At 38.4% G+C, this 16,702-nt stretch overlaps 1 protein-coding gene across 3 annotated transcripts; it reads right to left on the bottom strand.

The window, feature by feature from the left end:
- Positions 1 to 14,272: 14,272 nt before the first annotated feature.
- LOC121245535 ((S)-scoulerine 9-O-methyltransferase-like) lies at positions 14,273 to 16,459 on the bottom strand. 3 transcript variants are annotated; one of them, XR_005936822.1, is made up of 3 exons: positions 15,677 to 16,113; positions 15,393 to 15,457; positions 14,273 to 14,740 (listed from the first exon to the last, which is right to left on the bottom strand). XR_005936822.1 is itself a non-coding variant. In XM_041143572.1 (2 exons), the coding sequence occupies exon 1, from the start codon at positions 16,406 to 16,408 to the stop codon at positions 15,752 to 15,754; it is 657 nt and encodes a 218-aa protein (XP_040999506.1). In that variant the 5' UTR covers positions 16,409 to 16,459; the 3' UTR covers positions 14,273 to 14,740; positions 15,677 to 15,751. The 3 variants fall into 3 exon arrangements, 2 of the variants coding, with proteins under 2 accessions (XP_040999506.1, XP_040999505.1); XM_041143572.1 differs by lacking the exon at positions 15,393 to 15,457 and having other exon boundaries at positions 15,677 to 16,459; XM_041143571.1 differs by lacking the exon at positions 14,273 to 14,740 and having other exon boundaries at positions 15,399 to 15,457; positions 15,677 to 16,459.
- Between the last annotated feature and the right edge of the window lie 243 nt (positions 16,460 to 16,702).

Below are 16,702 nucleotides of genomic sequence, written 5' to 3'. Positions count from 1 at the left end.
AAATTAAAACACGAAATTAAGGTACATTAGGTCTTCCTTTTGTTTTTGTTTGCTCTGCATTGCTTTAAATTTTATTCTCAACCATTTCGTTTTATTCTGGCAAATTGGAACTCACACATGAGTACTCTTAATTACTTATGAAACTCTATAACATGAACTGACCAATGAGGCATTGGGAAGATGTCCACTTTAGTAAACCCTACAGCTTTTCCCAGATCCTTGAATTCTGCTAGTGTTCGCTTTTTACCTCCATTTGTTAGTAGCTTCATAAAGAAGTCTTCCACTAGAACGTCCTTTGCCTCGACATTGTTTTCCAATTCTTCAGAGATTGCCATTTCCAAGATTATCACCTTTCCCTCTCGTGGTAATGCTTCCCTGCAATTTCCAACAACTTCTTGCAATGCTCATCATCCCAGTTATGGACTATACACTGCTTATGTACAAATCAAAATGCACACATGTTTGGAATATTGTATTATTATAGTGAAGTATTTATATTACATACTTCTTATTATGATCACATAATTATATACGTGTGTATACACACACACAGACTCATATTTCATGCATTTTCCCTATATATATATATATTATATAGTTTCTTTCAATGTTAATTATAAGCTATTTTGTATCTCAATTACAGCTTTGGGATCCCTTTTCGTTCTTCTAGGCCCTAACTTACTTTCCATTCTAGTTTCGAAGACCATACTGGCTACAAGTTCAATTCCCAAGACATCATTCTTATTTCCCTTGCCTGCCCTCTAATTTGAATTACCATATAACCCCAAGAATGCATGAATAAAAGGATACCTAAAAAGAAAACAAAGAATTCATAAGAGAATAAGAAGGAAGAGAAATTCTACCGGAGAGCCTTACACTACAGTACACTTCCACCTAATCAATATGTCATGATTTGTCATTTTTGCCCTTCTATCTTAATACTTAAATATGTCATGTGTTTAAATAGAAGAGTAAAAATGACAAATCACATATTGATTAGGTAAGAGCGTATGGTTTAAGGCTTCTTTGTGGCGTTTCTCAAGAAGAAAACCTGCAATAAAATTGTTTGGGCATTTGGGATCGATTTGAACATATCTCCAGCCACATGCTTTACACCTAAAGACAAATGAATAATATTTGGAGTTGATTAATATCGTAAGTAATAAGTACTAGACATGATTAATTAAGGATATATATATAGCGCTTTTATATACTCCACATCAAAAATAAGTATTTGCGGCAATAAGTGACGTATTTACAAACCAACTTGTAAGAGAACTCTTTAAGTTCAACAAATAGAATGAAATCTAGAGGTCAAAGGTGTAGGTCTAACCTGGGAGCAGCATCAATTACATGGGGCAGATCAAAGTTCAATCCACGAACGTGTGGATACGTAGAGGTTATGTAATAACCGGGCTTAGGCCCAGCCCTTTGTTTTGGTCGGATGTGCGAAGCCCAGCCCATTGAACTGGTTGAGTGAAGAGCGACGTCGTTTTGGGGAGGGATTTAATTCCCTACATACCGTGCACTGTCTTTCTTCTTCCTCCACTGCACTTCTTCTTTCGGTTTTCGGTCTTCATTTCCGTGATTTCCTCCATTCCCGTGCAACTGCTTCTCACGCCCCACAATTTTATTTTTCGGTTCCGCACTTGAGTGTCGTCCTCATCACTTTTAAGAACTAATCAGACTCTCTTGCACGAACTGGTGTTTTCACCTTGGCTGGCGTCATCTGGTTTCCGTGAGTCTCAACCTTCTGGTTCTTCGAAGGTGAACAATCGACCCTCCTTCTTTTTCCTATTTTCTATTCCTGTCTTCATCAGCTGTTCGTGATTTTTCCTTTCGGCTATGTGCAGTTTTCGTGAGTTCCGAATATTGTCTTTGTTGGGGCTATCCTTTGGAGTAATTGTTCATCTCTACTTTCGGTAATTAATCCGCCTACCCTTTAATATTACTCTTAATTTTATTCTTATACATGCTATCACACATTCCATAAACCATTGTAATTCTTCCCTTCGGTTTGTTCTATCACACACACACACACTTGGTTGGCCGTGCTTTACACTTGGTCATTTCCTTTGCGCAGACCATTAAATTCTTTCAGTAGAAAATTTGGTGACTTTTATTTTGAGTTGATGTATTTTTTTTAATGGTTGGAGCAGTGGAGTGTGTTAAAATTAGGGAATGTTGAGGAGTATAGTCTTGGGTGTTTTGTGAGTCGACTTTGAAATATTATTTGAGACTTTTTGGTGTAAAATGATGGGTGCTTTGGAACTAGTTGTATTGAACTTTTCTGCAAGTTTTGAGATTGTTGAATGAATAGTATTGATGTGTGCACTGAAGTTGTTTTATTCGAAGGTTGGAAATGAAGTTGAGTTGGGTTATGTTTTAATTATTGAAGTTGCTGTTGTTGGTTTTGGAAATAATTATGATTGGTTTGGTGTTATAGAAGGTGGTTGTTTTGGGTTTTAAATGCGAATGGGTGAAGAGAGTTGTTCGGGTTTAATTATTAGGATAGTTATTGAGTTGTGAAGGACTGTTTTGATTTATTACTCAATAAATAGCAGTCTACTAGAGTGATTATTAAATGTTGGATATATGTTCTTTTTGTTTAGGTGTTGTTACTATTAGAGTTCCGGCTCAAGGTGTTGATAATACGAAGAAGTCAGGTAAGCGGGGTTCATATACTAGTTTTGCATAAAACAAATAAAATGAGGTTGACTTTGAGAATAAATGTGTTTATTTTTTTTTTTGAGAAGAGATGATCTGAAAACAACCTCAGATGTTTATTCTGCATATGCATAAATTCTACATAAGAGAAAGTGTTTTTCTGTCATGACTGGTGTAGACATGAGCTAGTTTTGTGCACTTTGTTTCTGAACTATGTAAAAGAGCGAATAAGGAATTCTAAAAGTTTTGTTATGAACAAATGAGAATATTTTGTTTATGTTTATCTCGAACATGTGAAATGATCTGAAGCTTTTCAGTGTTTTGTTTTGATGTGATGTGTCATCTGAAATCCTTGGCATGTAGTTCTGATTCTGTATATGATTGTAATCGTATTTTTGATGAAATCGTTCTGTTTCTGTTAAGGCCCAGCCACGGGTATAATGGTGGTTTATAACCCTACCACGGGGTTGAAACATGGTATACGGCCCAGCCACGGGTATAATGGTGGTTTATAACCCTACCACGGGGGTGAAACATGAAAAATGGCCCAGCCACGGGTATAATGGTGGTTTATAACCCTACCACGGGATTAAACATGGTATTGTCCCGATGTGATATTAAACGATGATAAGATTATAATGTTTCAGTTTAGAAATACCAACGGATTCTCTTTTTGGAATAAGTATATTTTTCTGAAAATTTCGCTCTAATGTTTTTGTAGAAGTTTTGTTTCTGCATTCTGAAAGTAAATGTTTTGTTCAGCTTATCTAATATTTTTGTACAAGTTTTGTTTCTGCATTCTGAAAGTAATGTTTTGTTCGGCTTATCAAATGTTATAAATGCTCATGTTTACATGCTAGTATATGCTCTCTGCTTGCTGATTTGTTGATAACTCACCCCGTTAATCTTCATAATATTTCAGATGCGATGGCTCAGCTGAAGATCAGTATTAGAATCTATGGAGAAGATTTGCATTGATTTGTTGTTGGGTATCTCATGATATTAGTGTTGGTGTTGGAGGTTAATTATCTTTCTTAAGTTTGCTTCAATGGATTTAGACGGTTTATGGAGACTATGTTAATGTTTTATTATTTCTAGATGTTATTTGAGACATGAAGAAGAGTTGATTTTATTTGGGTTGTTGGATTGAATGTTGGATAAATGAGTTTGTTTGATTTATTTAGTTGAAGTATTTACGTTCGATTTGAGGTTTGGAAAATGGATATATTCTTGAATTTGGAAGTACTCTAGCCTTGTTAGAGCTATTTATCAGGTTTTATGAGTTAACTCTCCGGACCCTTGGGGTCGGGCGTTACAGTTGGTATCAGAGACAGGTTTGAATTCTGCATACTGTAGACCTTGGAGGTTTAGATATCTGTGGGTTCATAAGATGTGGGAATTTCAAAATAGGAATTGGAGGATTATAAGGATAGTCACGGGGGTATTTAAGTTTGAGTTCCAAGGACATTAAGATTGATTTTGATGGGATTTGAGGTTTAGATTTGGCTGATGTTAGGAGTTGAGTTTGGAACTTTGAGAATTCTAGTGATATATGTGTGTAATAAGTGATGCCAGATTGGCATAATTATCTGATTTATATATATATATGTATATGTGTTTATATGCATATTTTATTTATCCTCTTATTTATTTCTATTTACCTGGTATTTTCGTTTTCTTTTATTTTAGAACGTTTCACCGAGTTTAGACTTTCAGGATGGCTGCTCGTCGTAGAGTTCGAGCCCTTGAAGATTTGAATGAAGACGACAATGGTGGGGTTGCATGTTCGAACAATTCAATCGAACGCATCCTCCCACCTTTGATGGAAGAGGCAATGCGAACGCTGCGGAAGATTGGATACAAGACATTGAAGAAATATTTGGTGTTTAGGATTGTACCGATCAGCAAAAAGTCAAGTTCGCAGCCTTCAAACTATCTGAGAGAAGCAAAGAGATGGTGGAATTCTGAGAAAGTTATTAGGGAAGCTGAGGGATTGGAGTAATTGTTTGGGCTCAATTCAAGCAGAGTTTATTCGATCGATTTTTCCCTAAGGCAGATAGGATGCAAGAACCCGAGAGTTCACCAATTTGGTGCAAGGGACCATGACTGTGCGCCAGTATGCTGCAAGGTTTGCGGAATTATCACGTTTCGCCGCATACTTGATTCCCGATGAGGAGAAAAAGACTAGGAAGTTTGAAGAAGGTTTGAACTACAAGATCTATGAGCGGGTGATGGTCTTACAGATTCAGAATTTTTCAGAATTAGTGCACAAGGCGATGCTAGTTGAACAGAATCTTAAGAGGGTGCTGAATTGCAAGAACAGAGGAAGAGAGCTGCTCCACAAGGGTTTCCTAGTTCGGATCAAGGGCAATGGAAAAAGAGAAATGAGGGGAGCAGTTCAAGTCAGAGACAGATACAAGGAAATCATACACCTAACCCCTGTAAGTTCTGTAACCGCATACACCTTGGGGAGTGCAGGAAGGAAGTGGGATCATGTTTCAAATGCGGTAAGGATGGGCACTTCATTAGAGAATGTCCATTGCTTGTGGAGAACAACAGAAGGCCCAACCCACCCCAAAACTTTAGGCCGAATAATCAGGGCAACAATCAGCGGAGGACTGTACCTGCTCGGGTGTTTGCTTTGACACCGGGAGAAGCTGAGGACAAGGATGATGTCATCACAGGCATAATTCTCTAACCATCTCTTAAAATTGTCCTTGTTGAGAATTAAGGAGTATTTGTCTTATTATCTCTATGGGTTATATGACGTAACCAGGAATTATTCCCTTATTTCTCAGTAAGGCTACTGTTTTATTTGACTTGGGGGCTACCCACTCCTTTATTTCAATGGATTATGTTAAATTGTGCCCTATTGATGCTGATGAGATGGACTACAATTTGAGGGTCTCTACCCCAACTGGTGATATAGTGACTTGTAACAAGATTTTACTCAAGTGTCCAATGACTATTAGCGGGAAGGAAATGCCAGCTAACCTGATAGTCTTTCCTATGACTGGTTTGATGTGATTTTGGGGATGGATTGGTTAGCTTCCATTTATGCTAGTATTGATTGTTTTAAAAGGGAAGTGGTGTTCAAGTTCTCGGAAGAAGAGGAACTTCGATTTATGGGTTCCAAGGTGCGTATCCCTCCATCAGTTATTTCTGCTTTTCAGGTTGATAAGTTAATACGTGACAGGTGTCATATTTGGCTTTTGTGGTGGATGAACCAAAGGAAGAATTGAAACTAGAAGAGATTCCTATTGTGAGGGAATATCCAGAAGTTTTTCCTGAAGATTTGTCTGGATTACCGCCTGAGCGGGAGGTAGAATTTGCTATTGAATTAGCTCCAGGCATGGCGCCTCTTTCCAAAGCCCCTTATCGAATGGCGCCATCAGAGTTAGCCGTGCTCAGAGAACAGTTGTAAGACTTGTTAGACAAAGGTTTCATTAGGCCTAGTGTGTCACCTTGGGGAGCTCCAGTCTTGTTTGTGAAGAAGAAGGATAGAACAATGAGGATGTGTATAGACTACAGGGAACTGAATCGAGTGACCATAAAGAATAAATATCCGTTGCCCCGCATCAATGATTTATTTGATCAGTTGCAAGGTGCGCAGGTGTTCTCTAAAATTGATCTCAGATCGGGTTATCATCAATTAAAAATCAAGGCGGAGGATGTGCCTAAGACAGCTTTCAGGACCAGGTATGGCCACTATGAATTTTTAGTCATGCCTTTTGGTTTAACCAACGCCCCAGCAGTATTTATGGACTTCATGAATCGAGTATTTCATGAGTTTCTGGATAAATTTGTAGTAGGTTTTATTGATGATATATTAATCTACTCCAAGAGCAAAGCCGAACATGAAGACCATCTGAGGCAAGTACTAGGGACACTCAGGGATAAGAAATTATTTGCTAAGTTGAAGAAGTGTGATTTTTGGCTTGAGTCTATCGCATTTTTGGGACATGTGGTCTCAAGGGATGGCATTTCTGTAGACCCCGGGAAGATTGAAGCAATAGTTAACTGGACTCAACCAACCAATGTGCATGAAGTTTGGAGTTTCTTGGGTTTGGCTGGTTATTACAGTCAATTTATAGACAATTTCTCAAAAATAGCGGTTCCCCTTACCGCCCTCACTAGGAAGAACAACAAGTATGTTTGGACTGAAAAATGTGAGGAAAGCTTCTAGGAATTGAAGAAGAGATTGGTGACAGCTCCAGTTCTGACAGTCCCTAGCGAAAGAGGAGGATTTGTGGTTTATAGTGACGCTTCACGATTGGGTTTGGGGTGTGTTTTGATGCAGCATGGAAAGGTAATAGCTTATGCTTCTCGGCAATTGAAGACATATGAACAAAATTACCCCACACATGATTTGGAGTTGGCCGCCGTTGTCTTTGCACTTAAAATCTGGAGGCATTATTTATATGGTGAAAGGTGCGAAATCTACACGGATCACAAGAGTTTGAAATACTTCTTCACTCAGAAAGAACTAAATATGAGACAGAGGAGATGGCTCGAACTAGTCAAGGACTATGACTGCAACATTAACTACCATCCAGGCAAAGCTAATGTTGTAGCTGATGCACTTAGCAGGAAGCCAGTGGGACCAGTAATTGCAACTCTTACCACTCGGCCCCACTTATTAATGGACTTGGAAAGAGCCTCTATTGAAGTAGTTGTGGGTGACCAGCAGGCATTAATAGCCAGTTTAATAGTTCAACCAGCTTTGATAGACAGAATCAAGCTCGCCCAAAAAGAAGATTCTAAGTTGGCGAGATTAATTGAAGAAGTAGAAAAAGGGGATAAACCTGAGTTTAATGTTTCTGAAGATGGAGTGTTAAGGTTTGGAAATAGATGTTGTGTGCCGGACAGTGTTGTAATAAAAGGACTTATCCTTGAAGAAGCGCACCGCTCCCCTTACACAGTTCACCCGGGTAGTACGAAAATGTATCGAGATTTGAAAGAGTCTTTTTGGTGGGAGGGTATGAAGAGAGAGATTGCTCAATTTGTGGCACAGAGCTTAACATGCCAACAGGTGAAAGTAGAACACCAACGACCAGCAGGGTTATTGCAACCACTTCAGATTCCATAATGGAAATGGGAGCATATTTCTATGGACTTTGTTACAGGCCTTCCACGGGCACCGACCGGACAAGATGCAATTTGGGTGATAGTAGACTGTTTGACGAAGACAACTCATTTTATACCTATCAAAGTTTCTTATAAGTTGGAGAAACTAGCCGAGCTTTATATACAGGAAATAGTGAGGTTGCATGGGGTACCTGCGTCCATTGTGTCGGATAGAGATCCGTGTTTCACTTCGAAATTTTGGCGAAGCTTACAGGAGGCCATGGGCACTAAGTTAAATTTTAGCACGGCGTTTCAGCCACAGACAGATGGTCAGTCGGAAAGAACCATTCAAATTTTAGAAGACATGTTGAGAGCTTGTATGTTGGATTTTAAGGGGACTTGGATTCGACACTTGCCTTTGGTCGAGTTTGCTTATAATAACAGTTACCAAGCTAGTATTGAGATGGCACCTTATGAAGCACTTTATGGTAGGAAATGTAGATCTCCGTTATATTGGGACGAAGTGGGTGAAAGACAAATTTTGGGTCCTTAAATCATACAGAAGACAACAGAGAAGATTGAGACCATTCGAGCTAGAATGAGAGCAGCTCAGAGTCGACAGAAAAGCTGTGCAGATAATCATCGTCGCCAATTAGAGTTTGAGGTTGGGGATAAGGTATTCTTGAGGATTGCACCCATGAGAGGGGTTATGAGGTTTGGAAAGAAGGGTAAGTTAAGCCCTAGGTACATCGGACCATTTGAGATTCGTGATCAGATTGGACCAGTGGCTTACAGAGTAGCCCTACCACCCGCACTCTCAGGTGTACACAATGTTTTTCATGTATCTATGCTGAGGAAGTATGTACCTGACCCCACCCACGTTATCGATTACGAGCCACTTCATTTTCAGGAAGATCTGACTTATACAGAAGAACCGGTACGGATTGTGGAGAGAAAAGAACAGGTGTTACGTAATCAGACTATCCCATTGGTTAAGGTGGTATGGAAAAATCATGCTATCAGTGAAGCCTCTTGGGAATTAGAAGAGGATATGCAAGTCAAGTACCCACAGTTATTCGACGATGATCCTAACAGCTTGTGACAAATTCAGAGGATGGAATTTTTATAAGAGGGGGAAGAACGTAATAACCGGGCTTAGGCCCAGCCCTTTGTTTTGGTCGGATGTGCGAAGCCCAGCCCATTGAACTGGTTGAGTGAAGAGCGGCGTCGTTTTGGGAGGGATTTAATTCCCTTCATACCGTGCACTGTCTCTCTTCTTCCTCCACTGCGTTTCTTCTTTCGGTTTTCGGTCTGCATTTCCGTGATTTCCTCCATTCCCGTGCAACTGCTTCTCACGCCCCCACGATTTTATTTTTCGGTTCTGCACTTGAGTGTCGTCCTCATCACTTTCCGAACTAATCAGACTCTCTTGCGCGAACTGGTGTTTTCACCTTGGCTGGCGTCATCTGGTTTCCGTGGGTCTCAACCTTCTGGTTCTTCGAAGGTGAACAATCGGCCCTCCTTCTTTTTCCTATTTTCTATTCCTGTCTTCATCAGCAGTTCGTGATTTTTCCTTTCGGCTGTGTGCAGTTTTCGTGATTTTCGAATATTGTCTTTGTTTGGGGCTATCCTTTGGAGTAATTGTTCATCTCTACTTTCGGTAATTAATCCGCCTACCCTTTAATATTACTCTTAATTTTATTCTTATACTTGCTATCACACATTCCATAAGCCATTGTAATTCTTCCCTTCAGTTTGTTCTATCACGCACACACACTTGGTTGGCTGTGCTTTACACTTGGTCATTTTTTTTTCCTTTTCGCAAACCATTAAATTCTTTCAGTAGAAAATTTTGTGACTTTTATTTGAGTTGATGTATTCTTTTTAATGGTTGGAGCAGTGGAGTGTGTTAAAATTAAGGAATGTTGAGGAGTATAGTCTTGGGTGTTTTGTGAGTCGACTTTGAAATATTATTTGAGACTTTTTGGTGTAAAATGATGGTGCTTTGGAACTAGTTGTATTGAACTTTTCTGCAAGTTTTGAGATTGTTGAATGAATATATTGATGTGTGCACTGAAGTTGTTTTATTCGAAGGTTGGAAATGAAGTTCAGTTGGTTATGTTTTAATTATTGAAGTTTCTGTTGTTGGTTTGGAAATAATTATGATTGGTTTGGTGTTATAGAAGGTGGTTGTTTTGGGTTTTAAATGCAAATGGGTGAAGAGAGTTGTTCGGGTTTAATTATTAGGATAGTTATGAGTTGTGAAGGGACTGTTTTGATTTATTACTCAATAAATAGCAGTCTACTAGACTGATTATTAAATGTTGGATATATGTTTCTTTTTGTTTAGGTTTTCTTACTATAGAGTTCGGCTCAAGGTGTTGATAATACGAAGAAGTCAGGTAAGCGGGGGGGGTTCATATACTAGTTTGCATAAAACAAATAAAATGAGGTTGACTTTGAGAATAAATGTGTTTTTTTTTTTTAGAAGAGATGATCTGAAAACACAACCTAAATGTTTATTCTGCATATGCATAAATTCTACATAAGAGAAAGTGTTTTTTTCTGCCATGACTGGTGTAGACATGAGCTAGTTTTGTGCACTTTGTTTCTGAACTATGTAAAAGAGCAAATAAGAATTCTAAAAGTTTGTTTATGAACAAATGAGAATATTTTGTTTATGTTTATCCCGAACATGTGAAATGATCTGAAGCTTTTCAGTATTTTGTTTTGGTGTAATGTGTCATCTGAAATCCTTGCATGAAGTTCTGATTCTGTATATGATTGTAATCGGATTTTCGATGAAATCCGTTCTGTTTCTGTTAAGGCTCAGCCACGGGTATAATGGTGGTTTATAATCCTACTACGGGGGTGAAACATGGTATATGGCCCAGCCACGGGTATAATGGTGGTTTATAACCCTACCACGGGGGTGAAACATGGAAAATGGCCAGCCACGGGTATAATGGTGGTTTATAACCCTACCACGGGGGTTAAACTTGGTATTTGCCCTGATATGAAAATAAGATCTGATGTTTCAGTTTATGTTATGCCAAAGGCATTTTGATTATGAATATTTCGAACTTTCGCTCTGATATTTTTGATAACATGATCTGACGCTGCATTATGAAAATGTTATTCTGAAAGAAAATATTTTGTTTCTGCACTATGAATTTTGTAAATGCTCATGTTTACATACTAGTATATGTCCTCTGCTTACTGAGTTTTTGATAACTCACCTCTTATCTCTATATATTTTTCAGATAAATTTGATGGTTCAGCTGGAGGACAAGAGTAGGAAGTTTTAGCAAGTTGTGACGATCGAAGTGGAATAAGTGTCTGAGGGTACAAATGCTTATTTGAGAGTCGTAGTTGGTAAACTGATTTTATTTTTTGGGTATTTTGATTTGTTGAGTTAAGGATAATTTTGAATTTCTAATTTATTTATTGAGAATTTTTTTATTGTTTCCATGGAGCAACTTTGATATTTGGATTGATTAAATGGATTAATATTTTATGGGATTTTCTGGATTTTATAGTTGTGTTATTTAAGTTGATTTTAGGTGTTAAGAACTAACTCTCCGGACCTTCGGGATCGGGGCGTTATACTTGGTTCACTTCCTAGCATGATTTTCATATGGATTTCAAATTTCACCATTTTCTTACCCATGATGTTTCGGTTTTGGGGTTTAAAACAGTGATATTATGTTGCTCTTCATCCACACGGGTTTACCACTATTTGGTCCTCTTATCTTACCTCTTGAAAGGGGCCAAGAGCTTAAAGTAAAATCCTAATTTGACCCATTTATTTTAAATGATTTTAGAAGCCAATTAAGTGTTTTAGCTTGTGTTTTGGTGTAGTTAAATTCCTATGTTGGACCTAAATATGTATGCCCTTTTCTGACCTAAACCGAATGGTATTATAGTTATTTTACTATGTATTTTCCTATATTTTGAAAATACTATGTTGTTATTAAACATGGTTTAATCATAAGTGATGATTAAAATGATTTTAAATTATATATGTTGGTATCATGTGCCTTGTGTTGAGATTTGGTCTGTAATCTATTGTTCGAGCCCATGACATGGCCCGGTAGGCCCTGAAGAGGAAAGGTTAAAGCTCTTCTAGTTACCCATCGAAATCTCATCAAGCAAAGCATGATGAAACTTGTATCATGGTGACGCTTCATTACACAGGTTTTCTGTCATTTCATACTGCCCTGTCAAGGCAATGTTTCCCTTTCACGCCCCTTTGCATTCCCCTTCTCTGTTACTCATTCTTCTAGAACACTCCTTTTCGCAACTCACCTTTCCTTGTATTCTCTCCTTCTCCCAAACACTCTGCTTCCTTGTGTTTCCTCCCAGTTTTTTCTTGAATCAATGGCTTCCTCCAAACCCAACTCCCCTTCTTCATCCCATAGAGAGAGGTCTTCACGACTACGCGACCCTCCTTCTCACTCTGAGGATGTGGCCGTTAACCCTTCTTCTGAAGGGGTAGCTGCTCCTCGTTCAATCTTCGATGGCCATCGATAGTCTTCGAATGTCTCCCGTCGCGAGTTGGACTCTGCGAGGGATAGCTATAACATCCTAACTTTTGTGGCCATGGGCCTGCCTAACCAGTGCCGTGGAGCCATCAATATGAGGGGAATGGCTGTTTCCGTGACCCTGTATTTGGCCAAGCTCACGATAGGGCTCCTTTTTCCCTTTGTCCATCCGGTGCGTGATGTGCTAGACTTCCTGGGTCTTTCTCTAGCCCAACTCGTGCCTAATGCATGGAGGATTTGATGGATTGATGTGTTCTTTGGGACGAGTTTTGGAACCCACAGGTGATGAGTATCTTGACATTACCGCTTGTGAATTCTTTCTTTGCATGATGTCAGGCGCTTGGAGGGGAATCTTTGCAGTTTTAGGGCTCACAATAAATTGATCCAACTTGAAAGCAGGTATTATCGTGCCAAAGATTGGCAAAAGAAATTCTTCTTCGAATTGGGCGATGGCTGGGAATTTCTTGAAGACGAGTCGGCAAACCAAGAATTTCCCATTAAGGCTTCATGGAATCCAGTTCCCGATGATCGTGGCTTGTAGATTATCCTTTCTGACCAAGAAAGGCTCGCATTCGGTTGGTACAAGCCTAGGCAGATAAGATCAATAGCTCGACCTGGTTAGAGGTAATTCCAATCCCCTCCAATATTGATAGATTTGTGATGGCACCTAGCAGGGGACATGTTTTCGATCGTCAATTTCTAACAGATGGTTCGGAAAGAGGCCCACCTTCAGCGATAGGAGGTAAGAAGAAGAAGAAGGCTCATTTGGGAGCGAAGCCTTTGGATGAATACAGTTTCACAAGGGGTAGAGCTCACCAGCATCCCTGAAGTGGCAGAGAGGCCTCAGGTCACCATTAGGTGCCCACAACCAACTCCCTCGACGAGATTATTTCACAGGCCGATGATGATTTGGTGTTGGTGATCAAGGTCGAGTCTACCTTGTCACCTAATGGTCCTCCTGAGGTTGCTCCACGGACTTCCCCACACACAACGGCCCTATCGATGACGTTAACATGAATGAGGGTGAGGTCATCGCGACCTTGAATTGCGGGGAGTTAAAAATAAAATGGAGAGAAAATCGGGAGATGATATATATGGTTGTTCGATCAAAGTAGTGGTATATATAGCCGCAGTTGAAAACCCTAGAGGGAGTAGATCATGTACGTGCATGGGATATGAGAGTGAAAACTGCTCCCTGGTTGCCATGGCTTGGGCTTATTGGTCCATTCCATGTATTTGGGCTATGGGTGTGATACAATAAATGGGCTTTTTCTCTGACTTTTGGGCCTCGATCCAAAACTCTATAATATTACGACTTGTCCTATAAATTTTCTCGGCCCATAAAAATATTTTTAACCCAATCCAAAAATATTCCAAGAATTTAACTATAATGGCAAGTCCATTAGAAAATGTGATATCCATTAAAAACCAATTTGGGCTCGTGAAATAGTAATAAAAAAATTCAACTAGGCTTTTCATATGCTTAGACCAAAAATATTTAGAAAGCAGGTTCGGTGCGGGGCCCCGGTGTTACATAACTAATTTGTACGATCTGCTTATTGTTGAAGCCCAAAAAAGAAAAGAAAGTATCAAGTATCTCATGTTTACATTTCAATCTCCATGATCTCGTTGGCAATATATACGAGATGATTGAGAATAAATTTGTAAAAGATAAGTGTTACAGCCCTAAAAAAATCTCACAAAAGTACACCTACAAACTAACAAAGCTTAATATAATACTTAGATATATTTGTAATATAAGTCGTTTTACAATCTAACGTACCACATCAAGGCAGCTCATTTTATGAGTTTACTTTTGTAAAATCTCTTTATGGCTAAATCATTTTCTTTTTTAAATATGTTGTGGGCAACACTAAGCCTACTATCGTAAACATATATTGTGCTGTCTTATTATTCTAGAAGGATCGACATCTTACAATAACTTTAATATAAAACAAAGGAGGAAATGTTATAAATTAAACTAAGGAGAAACATACAAAGCAACAGAAAGTTAAATTTTTAATTATAAAGAAATTAAAACACGAAATTAAGGTACACTAGGTCTTCCTTTTGTTTTTGTTTGCTCTGCATTGCTTTAAATTTTATTCTCAACCATTTTGTTTTATTCTGGCAAATTGGAACTCACACATGAGTACTCTTAATTACTTATGAAACTCTATAACATGAACTGACCAATGAGGCATTGGGAAGATGTCCACTTTAGTAAACCCTACAGCTTTTCCCAGATCCTTGAATTCTGCTAGTGTTCGCTTTTTACCTCCATTTGTTAGGAGCATCATAAAGAAGTCTTCCATTAGAATGTCCTTTGCCTCGACATTGTTTTCCAATTCTTCAGAGATTGCCATTTCCACGATTATCACCTTTCCCTCTTGTGGTAATGCTTCCCAGCAATTTCTCAACAACTTCTTGCAATGCTCATCATCCCAGTTATGGAGTATACACTGCTTATGTACAAATCAAAAAGCACACATGTTTGGAATATTGCATTATTATAGTGAAGTATTTATATTATATACTTCATATTATGATCACAAAATTATATACGTGTGTGTGTATATATATATACACACACACTCATATTTCATGCATTTTTCCTATATATATATATATATATATAGTTTCTTTCAATAAGAACCAAATTTATTGGCTTTTCTCTTGTTAATTATAAGCTATTTTGTATCTCAATTGCAGCTTTGGGATCCCTTTTCGTTCTTCTAGGCCCTAACTAACTTTCCATTCTAGTTTCAAAGTCCATACTGGCTACAAGTTCAATTCCCAAGACATCATGCTTAATTCCCTTGCCTGCCCTCTAATTTGAATTACCATATAACCCCAAGAATGCATGAATAAAAGGATACCTAAAAAAAACAAAGAATTCATAAGAGAATAAGAAGGAAGAGAAATTCTACCGGAGAGCCTTACACTACAGTACACTTCCACCTAATCAATATGTCATGATTTGTCATTTTTGCCCTTCTATCTTAATACTTAAATATGTCATGTGTTTAAATAGAAGGGTAAAAAAAATCACATATTGATTAGGTGAGAGCGTATGGTTTAAGGCTTCTTTGTGGCGTTTCTCAAGAAGAAAACCTGCAATAAAATTGTTTGGGCATTTGGGATCGATTTGAACATATCTCCAGCCACATGCTTTACACCTAAAGACAAATGAATAATATTTGGAGTTGATTAATATCGTAAGTAATAAGTACTAGACATGATTAATTAAGGATATATATATATAGCACTTTTATATACTCCACATCAAAAATAAGTATTTGCGGCAATAAGTGACGTATTTACAAACTAACTTGTAAGAGAACTCTTTAAGTTCAACAAATAGAATGAAATCTAGAGATCAAAGGTGTAGGTCTAACCTGGGAGCTTGGGAGCAGCATCAATTACATGGGGCAGATCAAAGTTCAATCCACGAACGTGTGGATACGTAGAGGTTATCTTTGGATGAGTGGTTCCAATGCCGCCCCCACATGCATCAACTCCTTCAAATCTTTGAAGCCACCGTACAACTTAAACACATCCTCAAACTGTAATTTACCGCTAACTTCCATAAACTCATCGAACAGTTGTCTCAATCTTGGCTTCTCTCCCATGTAGTCAAAAAAGTTCACTCCATAGGCCTTGTAGAATGGCGAGCTTCCAGGATCAAGCACCGCATCCTTGATCATATATTGGCTTTCCAGCATCTCCCTTTCAGTAGTAAATAAGATAAAGGAAGTTGTGAAACTTGCCAGCTCGTCGGTGGTACTACTGCTACTCCCTAAGCATCGGCTTTGCTTGGTCAGGCCATAGGTCCATTCATGGAGTCCATGTTCTCCATTATTTCCTGACGGCTTCCGAGATATTATTGATAAGATGGAGTTTCCACCAAGAACTCTTAGCACCCTCTCCAAAGTCCATGCTGCAGAACTTGGATCTTTTGTTGGGATCTTTGAAATTATCTCTGCTGCAGAAAGATGAGCATCAGGCCCTGCATCTGCGATTATACTGAACACTTTCAGCTCAATTGCAGCTCTTAGAGCCATTTGGGTGCCTGCCAAGCCTCCCAACTGCGAGCTTATGAAATGGTCTCCATCTTCTTGGACTTCCATGTTTTGGACTTGTTCTATCTTTTGATATCTTCCCTTATCAATATTAGCATATGCAATTCTAATACCCGAGTCTTACTACGCAGGTCCTTACGTCGTTTTTATTAATTCTTTAAGTTAAATATTTTGAGATAAAAATATTTTTATTACTTCCAATTATTTTATTTTAAGATGTGAATGTTTCATTTTAAAATATGGTTTATTAAAATAAATCAAGGGTATTATTATTAAGACCTTAAAATATTTTTCCTTAAGTCCTTTATTTTTATTTATTTAAGAAATAGTCCAATTATTCTC

The sequence above is a fragment of the Juglans microcarpa x Juglans regia genome, unplaced genomic scaffold, assembly GCF_004785595.1.
Source record: "Juglans microcarpa x Juglans regia isolate MS1-56 unplaced genomic scaffold, Jm3101_v1.0 JmScfU0053, whole genome shotgun sequence".
Taxonomy (NCBI): domain Eukaryota; kingdom Viridiplantae; phylum Streptophyta; class Magnoliopsida; order Fagales; family Juglandaceae; genus Juglans; species Juglans microcarpa x Juglans regia.
This window is presented reverse-complemented; position numbering and strand designations above follow the sequence as displayed.

Bases quoted from the DNA above. Each gene is read 5' to 3' on its own strand.
- LOC121245535 (XM_041143572.1), bottom strand. From the start codon at position 16,408: ATGGAAGTCCAAGAAGATGGAGACCATTTCATAAGCTCGCAGTTGGGA.